This window comes from Ascaphus truei, chromosome 4 (assembly GCF_040206685.1).
Source record: "Ascaphus truei isolate aAscTru1 chromosome 4, aAscTru1.hap1, whole genome shotgun sequence".
In the NCBI taxonomy this organism is placed as follows: Eukaryota; Metazoa; Chordata; class Amphibia; order Anura; family Ascaphidae; genus Ascaphus; species Ascaphus truei.
Window position 1 is genome coordinate 263,028,291 of NC_134486.1, and position 12,127 is coordinate 263,040,417.

At 43.3% G+C, this 12,127-nt stretch overlaps 1 protein-coding gene across 4 annotated transcripts in view; it reads left to right on the forward strand.

The window, feature by feature from the left end:
* The window catches only part of PDE7B (phosphodiesterase 7B), a 372,458-nt gene that overhangs the window by 302,476 nt on the left and 57,855 nt on the right, over positions 1 to 12,127 (forward strand). For all 4 annotated transcript variants that reach the window (XM_075597407.1, XM_075597404.1, XM_075597405.1 and 1 more), the window contains one exon: positions 1,059 to 1,142. In XM_075597407.1, the coding sequence (XP_075453522.1) occupies positions 1,059 to 1,142 (84 nt within the window). The remainder of the gene's footprint in view (positions 1 to 1,058; positions 1,143 to 12,127) is intronic.

A 12,127-nucleotide genomic window follows, 5' to 3' on the forward strand; every position in this document is an offset into this window, starting at 1 on the left:
GTTTTTTGACTCCATCCGGGACCTCGTGGATTGTGTCATGCGCAGTTGCGCCGGAATTCTTTCTACACTACAGTACATTGTAACAAATGTTTTAAACTTTTATACAGTCTTTTTTTTATATATTATAAGTAAAGGTTAAGCTTTAAAGCAGCAATCCAAGCAGCTGTTCCCGTTTGTTTATTTTATTACATAACATGGAAGGAGTGGGGTATCCGCAGCTGAACCCCATTAATTTCAGCTCTGGGGACCCCCTGCTTCCGGAGATAAGTACCTCCGTAGGATGTGCCAGTAGCCGCTCGGTTCGGCTAGCGGGGTTCATGTAATGGTGGAGTTTCAAAGCTCCCGAGCCCTGCTGCCCAATAGGAAGCTGTGACGTCATCAGGTTAGGCTTCCTATTGGCTGAAAGAGCTTTAGACTTTGCCCAGATACCGGCACCCCCTTTGGTGGTCTGTATCTCAGGAAGGGGATGTATCACGGAGCTGAAATGTATGGGGTTCAGCTCTGGAGACCCCCTCCTTTAAACATATGTTCAAAATAAGTTTAAGGCTATTGAGTACTGGAATACAGGGACCCTTGTCTCTTTAGCTCTTTTGTATCCCCTCATTTTACCATATAGCACCTATCCTTTGACTAAATACAGTATAGAGTGGATACAATTCACCCTCTTTGTATGTAATGTTTTTCTGCAGGGGTGCTTCTTTGCGGCTCCAATACACATTCCTACGTGGGCCTGCGGTTATCTACTGTACAGTAGCACAATCTACTATCTTAAACACCTTTCATTAAGCTTTCCTGCTATTCCAAGCCACATCCTTGTGTTCAGGTACTCACATCGTTTAAAGACAATTGCCAGAGGGAAAATGGTAAAATCTGCACTTTTTAAGATTTGTATTACTTTTTTTTTTTATAATGAGAAGGATTCCCTGTGAAGACATCCAAGTGCTCATATGTACAATGGTTGTTTTGATGTATTGATTTGTGTGAGAAATGGTACGTGTCACGGTGCCTTATTTACAGATACTAAAATAACCACAAGTGTTTGTATTGTTATCTTTCAGGAGATGCCCGAGTGAGAATTCCAACGGGGGTCCTCTCTGAACGACGCGGTTCCTTCCCCTTTATTGATTACCGACTTCTGAACAGTAAGTATATCTTACAGGTTTCATAATGATCCCCGAATAGAGGGGTTCTCAACTCCGGTCCTCAATACCCCCTAACAGGTCAGGTTTTCAGGATATCACTGCTTCAGCACAGGTGGCTCACTCGAAGACTGAACCTCTTATTGAGCCCCCTGTGCTGAAGCAGGGATGTCTTGAAAACCTGATCTGTTGGGGGGTCTTGAGGGCTGGAGTTGAGAACCCGTGCCCTAATGGAAACCTATGCTGTAAACATTGATTTAAACCCTGACTTGTATACAGATACTGTATAATAGCGTTTAGCAGACTTGTTACATTATGATGTAATCTCTTACCTTGATGTTGATGAAAGCATTTTTTTATGCTTTTGTGCTTAATATACTTGGTTTAACAATTGTATTGCTATGCAATAACATAGCACCAGTCAAGTCTCTTTGGAAAGGATTTTGTAAAATTAGTTCTCTAAAATATAAAAGTACCCAAGCATTTTACAATTGCATATGTAGTTCAAAGCTGTTTTGGTCCTAGAGAAAAACAGATTTAATGTAGGTTGTGATACCTTTTGGGAAACTAACATTACAGATATTCATAGGTGAAATGATAGAGCCTGATAGGTTTCTCAAATGTACTAACAGTACAGAAGAATTGAAACAATAGGAACATGCAAAGTCTTTGAAGTGGGAAAAGCCATTTTGTTTGCCAGGCCCCTGCTACCTTGTGCAGGTTATTTTACCTTTATGTGCCCTAGACACCAACAATTAAATAGGAACTTCAGTGTGGGTGTAAAGTGTAAGATGTACAGCGAGATCAGTACCAGATTACCCACCAGGCATGTGTCCAGGGGCCCTCAAGCTTAGGGGGTGCCCATAAGTCATGATGGGCAGGTGCTGGGGCTCCCCAGCTCCCCATGTAGCAGCCCAGTGGTCACCGTCTGCCATACTCTCCCTGTTGTTCTAAAAAAAAAAAAAACCTTTAAAGTAATGTGGCCTTCTCCCTCAACAGTCAATGTCTTAGGCCAAGACCAAGTCAGAAGTGGATCTCAACTTTTGTTGACATCATCTCATTCAATCACAGCAGGGAAAATAATAACGAATACATTGTCACTGTTTCCATAGTAACATTTTTTCCAGGGCGACACTCTGAGATTTCCATGTTGCCAGGTGAAAAATGAGAGAGAAAGAGTCTTCTCTGCATACTATTGTAGAGACTGCTTAATATTCCAAGCCTACTTCAAAAATAAAATCTTCCCTTCAAACAGTAACCTCAGGAGCATGATTTGGTGTGTGCATTACTAAGTTGCTACTTCACTCCTAGCTAAGTAGCTTATTCCACTTCTCTGAGTGTTTTGGAACCATTGACACTATTCTGCGCTCACAGCAAGGACATCATCATTGAGATACATGCATGATAGAAGATATATATATATATATATATATATATATATATACTTAGTTAAGTTATGGTGGATTAAAAGGGTGACAAAAATCCTTCACAGCAAAGAATATAGCAAATGGAAATATTACTATGTGCTCATTTGCAGGTCTGCAACCTTGACTTTCACCATTATCTGGTCTGCAACCTTGACTTTCACCATTATCACCCAGCACACAGTGCTTCCACTGCGGCAAGGGATTCTGGGAAATAACATGCAAATGAGCACACAGTGTCACCTTTTTCTTCAAAATCATATAACACGGCTCTCTATAAGCTTATACTTGCTACATTTCACAGCTTTGAGCACAGCATGGGTTAAGATGCAGAGCCAGACAGCTGTTTTGACCTTAATGGGTCTCATTAGTGTGAGGTTGGTTATACTGGCTATTCAAAAAATGAAACATAGGATAGGTTTCACCATACTTAGTTAAGTTATGGTGGGTAAAAAAAAGTGACAAAAACCCTCAAAGTAAAGCATATAGCAAATGGAAATATTACTGTGTGCTCATTTGCATGTTATATGGTTTTGAAGCAAAGGGTGGCACTGTGTACTCATTTGCATGTCATTTCCCAGAATCCCTTGCTGTGTGCTGGGTGATAATGGTGAAAGGTAGGATTGCAGACCTGTCTCAGACATGCAAATGAGCACACAGTAATATTTCCATTTGAGATATATATATATATATATATATATATATATATATATATATATATATATATATATATATATATATATATATATATATATATACTGTATATACAGTGGTCGACAAATCACCAAAAAATCTACTCACCGAACAAAAAAATCTACTCGCCACCTAGTACCAAACGTGTGCTGCTGTGGCCAATAGGAGCTCGCAAAGATGTTAAATCCACTCGCCCGGGGCGAGCAAATGTGTAGGTTTGTCGAACACTGTATATATATATATATATATATATATATATATACACACACATGCTCAAATATACTTTGCCCAAACTGGAGTCAGAAAAAAAAAAAAAAGAGGCAGCACATGGCAGGTAAGTGAGCAAAAGAAGTGTATTGTCAAACAAAGTACAAACATTTTGTTCCTAAAGGGAAACCTTCATCAGGGCTGTGTCGACACCCATACATCTATGGGAGTACAAGGAAGTTTTTAAAAACACAGTCCTATTCCAGAGATGTTTTTGGTGTTTTAGCTCGTCATTCACAGGGAAGCTGCTCTTACTAATCAGCAATTTTGAGCGTTAAAAAATTGCAAAAGCAGAGAGCTAGCAGGTTAAGTGGATGTGCAAAATATTCACAGCACTGTGAAACCCATGTGAAATTGAGCCTCGGTTTTGCACGAAAAAATGTGAAAGCATTTTTCAGTTTTTGCAAAATTTGCAACATAGATTATTTCTCTCTCTCTCCCCCTCTCTCTTCATAAAATACCTCTACAGTGGAACACGTTAACTAAGAGTTCTCAGATATTTCCTTATAGTGGACCACATCATTGTTAATCATCATGTGAAAGAACACCATACTGTACTTATTTACGTGTGTGTGTGTATGTAGTCAGTTGTATAGTAGTTTTCACTCACGGTTTCCCAAAGGAAGCAGGTGCTTGTCCCATAAATGAAGTATAAACATACAGTTACCAGGGGGATCCTGATGACAAAGAGACAGCACACCGCAGTTTTAAATCCAAAGCAAAGTGTATTGTGAACACAGGGCTGCCAACTTTTCGGTCCTCACAGAGGGACCTGAGGAAGCACATTGTGTGCTCATTTGCATGTCATTTCCCAGAATCCCTTGCTGCAGTGGAAGCACTGTATGCTGGGGATAATGGTGAAAGGCAGGGTTACAGACCTGCCCAAGACACGTGAATTTGCTCATAAGTGATCTTTTTATTTGCTATATGCAATATGGTGAAGGTTTCTTGTTGCCCTTTTCACCCACCATAACTTAAAACGTGTATGTATGTATGGGTTAATGAAGAGGTTAACCTTTTAGTCAGCTGTCCTTCTCCTGATTGGTCAGCGAGTATCTGCCTGGTGAATTGTTCTCTATTGACCTAATGTCCCGTGGAAAGGGAAGGGTGTGCTGGAGATAGCATTCCGGATACATCAGAGAAACTGAGAAGGCACCAGGAGAAGAAAGGGGGATGTGATTGTGAAAACAATCAAAAGTCATTTTGGATCTAGTCTACGCTCTTTGTTTTTCTAACAATTTCTGTAGAGATATTTTGCTTGATATAATGATGTATTTCCAGCCACAAACATACTCTGTTGAAAGAAGTATCGTTTTATTTCAGTAGCACAAAGAAATGAAATATCTGCACATTGAAAAAAAAAAAAAAGGACACATGAGGTTATTTGGTGAATTTGCGTGTTTCCCTAGGTGGGTTAAATTTTTTTTTAGAAGGGCTTATTCTATATCCTCAAAAGTGGCCAATAGCACCGTTTTCAGAAGATACAGCATAAGCCCTTAACACTGTGCTAGAATTACTATTTTCACAACTAAGCCTGATATCTAACAGGGGTAAGGGGAGAAAATAAACATTACTTCTAAAATAAAATAGACAAATAAAAAGTAATAACATCTTGTATAATAACATTATACCCAAGACAATCCAATTTAAGTTCAAATATAATTATTTTGTAATCCATACTGTGCTCTGTCATGACAACATTGTTTTTATGATGTTAGAGGAATTGAGAATACAATGAATGAAAAAATAAGAAGAAATTCTGCATTTGTGCATCATTATTAGTACTACTTTATTCTTCTATAATGTTCACACTGGTATTGGTGATGGCTTTCCCCCTCTCCTCGCGCCCCCCTCTTACCTTGATTCAAACGTCTCGGCGTCATGACGTCATGGCAACGTGATGTCACATGACCCCGCGGCGTCATTTGACGTCGCGTTGCCATGGCGACGCGGCACCATGGACGTCTGAATCAAGGTAAGTAAGGTTTACAGAGGCCCTGCAGCTCCCCCAACATTAATTTAAGTGCCTCCGGGAAGCGCGCGCGGGTCCTCTGTAAACCCCGTGCCCCCGCAACGAATCGCCCCCACATTGCGCACCGCTGCTTTACAACATGAAATATAATATTTTGTTTATTATAATGGTAAGTGCAGAAGATCTATAAATGGAAGACGGGAATTGCAACACTGGACTAAGGAGAGACACGGAGTCACAACGTGACCACAACATTGCACATATATATATACATAGGGGGCTATACACAAAGCAGTGATAAGTGTTTTAAGTGCGATAAATGCCATTATAGCGCGATACTGCCTGCTGCGTGATTCACAAAGCAGTGATAACACTGCAGTATCGCGCTTAAAAGGCTTTTTATCACCAAAAACTGCCAGTGATAAAAAACTCATACAATCAGCCAAAAAATGGCAAACCTGCTGTTTTTTGCCAGTCTGCACGAGAAACAAAGCAGTGATAACTGAATCGCACTGTCAAAGCTCACCATTTCTTTTCACCAGCTAAAGACTGGCGCGAAAGAGATTGAGCCATGAATTAAAGCATTTGTTTTTTATTTTTTGCACACCATTAATACAAGAGGCAAAAACAATATCTGGTGATTGTTTTGATTACATTGGATATTGTTGGTGGTTGTTTATTTTTGAGGTTGACCATTGACTGCCATAGTGTTATTATATGGGCATGATATACCCACTGTGCCAGTCAATTTGTTTGTTGGCATTTGTAATGTGTTTATTTTTCTATGTAATGTGTTTTATTTTGGGCCTGTTTTTTGGTTGCTTCACCATTTCTTGCTATAGTGGTAAATCATGCCCATATTATATGAGCATGATGTACCCACTGTACCAATGAATGTGTGGAAGGTGGTTGTAGTTGCCTGGGGAGGTAGGTTAGGCCTCCTGGGTGGGTAGTGGGGGAGGGTGAGTTAACCCCTTAATTACTATAGCAGTTACTAGCCTCTAAGGTAATTAAGGGGTTAGGGGGCGTTAGATTGTATTTTTTATTGCATTGTTTAGAGCAAGGGAGGACATGGACGGTGGCAGCCTGGCAGGGGTGAGTGCAAGTTTTATTTACTTTATTTCTGCTTATTAGTGTTTTATTTTAAATGGGCAAATGCACTATTATCCATATCTGGATAATAGTAATTGTGCCCATTACTCTACTGTATCTGTTATTGGGAAGGGGGCGGTGTATTTATTTCAAAGTATTGGTTAATTTTTTTTTATGGGCACAGAATTGGTACCGCATGCCAGCAGGGACCCCCGGACACTCGCGGGAACCACCCGAGGACCCCCAGACACATGCGGGGACTACCCAAGGACCCCCAGACACCCGCGGGGACCATCCGGGGACCCATGTGGGGCCCGCGGACACCAGCGGGGACCACCTAGAGGCCCCGGACACCCACAGGGACAACCTAAAGGCCCACGGACACCCAAGGGCCCCAGACACCCATTGGGACCACCCGAGGGCCCCTGTCGGCCTATAGTAACATTCCTGTGCTTTAAAAAAAATTTGGGGCTTTTTTGTATGTTAAGAGGGTATAGGGGTTGTTGGGGGCACAGTGGGTGGGTAGTACATATTGCAATGTTTATTGGGGGGAATTGCCCCTAATAAACGTGCTATTGTGCCTTGTGATTTAAGTAATGAAGGAGATTCCGATACCCCATATCTGGGCCTGTAACTCGGGAAGCAGGGGGTCCCCGAGGCTGAAATCAATGCGGTTCATCTCAGGAGACCCCCTGCTCCAGCACACTATTAATAAAAATTATATAAAAGCAGCTTCATTACCATAGCGGTTAGCCGCTACGGTAATGAATTATTTTTGATTGTTGGCCTCGGACATGGTCAAAAAGGCCGTGCTGAGGCGCGATGAGTTGCGCCGAGGGGAAACATTATCCCTATCAGCGCGGCTTTAGACGGCGCTTCCGCAGGCGTGCGGAGGTGTGTGAAATTTCAGCCGACAGACCAATTTTAGTTTTCCTGCTGAGGGAAGCGCAGGGCCGGTCACGTGACTGCCAGAAGCCAATGGCAGTCCGTGACGTCGGCGCCGTGACGTGGCGCGCTAGCCCCGCCTCCCGCTCCGCCTCCTACTCGGCACACAAGCGCTCTCACTGACGCTCATGCAGGGGCACGAAAAATCCCCTGCTTGAGCAGGAGAGCATGAGCGTCAGCGCTGCCCAGCGCTCTTCATATCACCATGTCCCAGGCCTTAGTGGTGTTTTGATACTAATGTACATGAGCAGGAGGTCTCCTGAGCTGAACCGCATTGCTTTCAGCCTCTGGGACCCCCTACTTCGTGAGATACAGGCCCCGTAGTGGGGTGCCAGTATCCCCCGGCAGGATTTAAATCCTACGGTCACGTGACGCAGGAGATTTAAAAGCACAGGGGATACCGGCACCCCATAACATGGCCTGTATCTCATGATGTAGGGGGTCCCCGAAGCTGAAACCAAAGCGGTTCTGCTCAGGAGACCCCCTGCTCATGTACACTATTATTCAAATCTATATTTTTACGGTACGATCACCTGTAAGAGCTGAGCATGGAGACGCAGCGTCTCCATGCAACTCTTACAGGCTGCTTTTTTTTCTATCAGTTATTGCGCTATAGAACTTATAGCACTGATACAAAAAACAGGTCGCACGATAGTGCATTTTTTTCTTGTACTTTAAAAAATGGCCTTCACTTCTGAGTGAATCCTGCTTTTGGCGACTTAGAAACCTTTATACTTAAATAATAATAAAATAATACTAAACATGTTACAAAAATACAGGCATACCCCGGTTTAAGGACACTCACTTTAAGTACACTCGCGAGTAAGTACATATCGCTCAATAGGCAAACGGCAGCTCACGCATGCGCCTGTCAGCACGTCCTGAACAGCAATACCGACTCCCTACCTGTACTGAAGCTGTGCGCAAGCTGAGAGACTATAGAGCCTGTTACAAATGCGTTATTTACATCAGTTACTGTATGCACGTATATGATGTTTGCAGTACAGCACATGCATCAATTAGTGGGAAAAAGGTAGTGCTTCACTTTAAGTACATTTTCGCTTTACATACATGCTCTGGACCCATTGCATACGTTAATACGGGGTATGCATGTATTTAACATTTGCATCCTTTATTTTCATTCTAAGCTAAAAAGTATGTTTTTGTATTAAAAATTGCCCTTAGCTACTTGAGCAAATGCATTTGATTTAGTAGGGCACACACACTTTGCCATCTCAGATGTTGCCATTGGCCAGAAGTTGACGAGCCCTGACATAGTGTAAGTAGTCAGTTATGAAGTGTTCACAGATAAGGTAGTGATGACAGTGATAGTAGTCACTATGATGACATAATGTAACTTGTTAGTTATGCGCTGTTCACTGCGGAAGACGTGATGACAGTAGTACTATGATGACATAGTGCAATAGTGGCCTACTCCAGTCCTCCAGGGCCACCAACAGGTCAGGTTTTAAGGATTTCCCTGCTTCAGCACAGGTGGCTCAATCAGGGGCTCAGTCATTGACTGGAGTTGGACAACCCTGATACAGTGTAATTACTGATTTATGTCGTGTTCACTGCTGAATGTAAAGCAGGCACTTTTTCCCATTTTGGCAAAACAAAAATTAAAGAAATAATACTTTATATGTTGATATCATATTGCATAAAAGAAAAATGCATGAAATGTTAGAGTAAAATCCATCGATCCATTTATTAATGTACCAGAATAATAAATACTAAAATTCAGGATTAACCTGGTACATATGCCACTGACAGTGAAGTTCTTCATCCGAGCTGCATATTCAAGTAGAGACTGTACATCTATATATATAATTCCCTAAGAATGTCTGTACATCCCTCTGTGATAGGCTGAACGGCCTGTCACTCACCCAGGGACCGCCAATTAGACTGCACATACACTACCGACACACTTTATTGAAGTGTGGTCGGTACCGCAAGCCGGGAAATCTCCCGGCTTGCTAGTGGCCGCCCCTCGGCGTGCCGCGCGTCATAGACGCGCGGTCACGCGTCATCGGGAGCGTGCGCCCCCTGCACGCGTGTCCAGGGGCTCCCCGAGGGAGCCCTGGTGTCCCGCGATCGCGGGACAGCGGCAGGGGGTTCCGGGGGACCCGGCGGACCCGGCAGCGGTAGGGAGAGCGCCCCGATCGGAGGGCGCTCTTCCGCTGCTTCGGCGCGCGCCCGTCACACTCGGGCGCGCGCCAGGCTACTGCTGCGGCACAGAACGGGCAAATGCTCGAATAAACTGTGCCGCAGCAGTACTTTGCAATGAGACTGCACATTTGCTGTGTGACATGTTAAGTGTCACATATGAAGTGTATGTGGAATTCAAATTGGTGGTGAAGAACACACATTATTGGACTGCACTTCATCATCAACCCCTCAACTGTGAGAACTTGGCTTTCTAAATGCCCTGACAATTGTTACACATCTAAAGACTAACTTTGTAACCTTCTGTGTAACCTTCATTGCTACACTGTGCTCCTAGGCCTTATTTATACCGCTGCCCTTTCACATTCTACTCCTCATATCCTCCAATATCTGGGAACTCTCTCCTCCTACCTTTCTCTTACCTGCATCTCATTATACACTCCCTATTGCTTTTTCTGTTTGCTATTTCCTCACTCCTTTGTAAACTTTTCTATTCTCTCCAACTTCCCCACTCTCCTTCTATCCACATTTGTTAATCTCTCATCCCCTCCACCTATGCTTGCACCGATACACTGCACCACTATGTTCACACCTTTCCCAACAACTTCAACATCCCTCAATAAAAAGTACTCCCACAAATCTTCTTCTCATCTCCTCTCTCTCTACACCTCCTCCTTGCTGCTGGAGATATCTTTCCTAACCCTGGACTCGTCTGCTCTCGCCCACGCCTCCCTGCCACTTCTTTACCTGGTAATGGTGTTAGCCCATCTAATTTAATACCAACCAACCTGATAACTAACCTCTCAAAAGAAGCATCTCAATAATCTGTACTCATTGTGACTGTCCCACAGTCACTCCTACCAACCATTGTGGCCAAGCACTGCCATCCACTGCAATTATTCCCTCACCTGCTGTCTCTATAAGTCTCCCAACATACCACTTAGATTGTAAGGTCTCTGGGGCAGGAATTTCCTTTCCTATTGGCTGACTTTGCTTCACTTATTGTATTATTATAAATCCCTGTACTGTATTGTCTTTGTAAAGCGCTGAGTACAATGTCGACACTATATAAATAAAGACACACATCTTTCCCCCTCTTTATAGACTGAGCAGCCTGTCACTCAGGAAACACTGGAGGAGGGGATTTTAATTGCAGTGGATCTAGCAAGGAGAGGAAGAGACAGATGAGATGAGTAGGAGAGGAGTGTAGTATACGCAGAGAGAGGGCAAAGAGGAGCAGGGCATGATGGAGGGGGGAGTAGAGACATCAAGGAGGGGAGAAGAGACAGTGCATGGCAATATGCACATGGGGTTGGAAAGAAAGCAAGGTGAGTAGGAGGAGGAAACAGAGATACAGCAAGGAGAGGAGACCGATGAGTAGGAGATGAGGGTAGTGTGCACAGAGAAGAGCAGACCCAGTAAGGCAAGGAGTGCAAAGAAGGGAGAAGAGAATGCAAAGAGGAACAGGGCATGAGGGAGTGGAGGAGAGATAGCAAAGGAGGGGAGAGGAGAAAGAGAGAGAGAGAGCAAGGAGAGGAGGAACCAGCACGAGAGACAGCAAAGAGAGGAGGAGACAGATGGATGACAAGGAGGGAATGGAGAACAGTGTGCACATGGGGCAGGGGGAGTGCAAAGAGAGGGGAGAAGAAACAGCAAGGTCAGTAGGAGAAAACAGAGAGACAGCAAGGAGAGGAGGAGGGAGATGAGATCAGTAGGAGAGGAGGGAGTGTAATGTGCACAGGAAGGAGCAAACAGAGTAAGGCAAGGAGTGCAAAGAGGCTCAGGGAATGATGGAGGCAAGAGTAAGGCTATAATATAAGGAATATTGGACAAGAGACAGCAAGGCATTACAGGGAGGGGTGAAATCAAAGAGTACTGTTGCATTAATGACCTTTCTGTCCTAAATGTAGTGAGTAAAGCCTTGATAAAAATGGCGAATTGAAATAACTCTTGGCCTCTGCAGTGTCTGTATGAAAATATAGTGTGTATAGTAGCTGTTTGACTTGACACCATAAACCAATAGCACACATATCAAGGTCCACTTACGACTGGGATCTAGGTCAGATAGGGTTAGTTGTGTATTGACTCCTACGTGGGTCAGACTCTACCCTATTTTGAACACACTATATTTTCATACAGACACTGCAGAGGCCAAGAGTTATTTCAATTCGCCATTTTTATCAAGGCTTTACTCACTACGTTCAGGACATTTGTTTAAGTCCATCTTTTCTATTTTAGATTGGGCATAGCTCACAATAAAGTTTACATTTTAATTTACACATCATATCGGGGTACTCTCCAGCCCATTCTCATAGTGTCTCCTAGCCCTATTATACTTGTTAGAGTGCTCTCGCTTTAGGGGACATCCTTTCTCCTATGTTTTTGGCTTGGGATACTTCAGATTATACTGTAGGTAAAGAGGCTTGGAT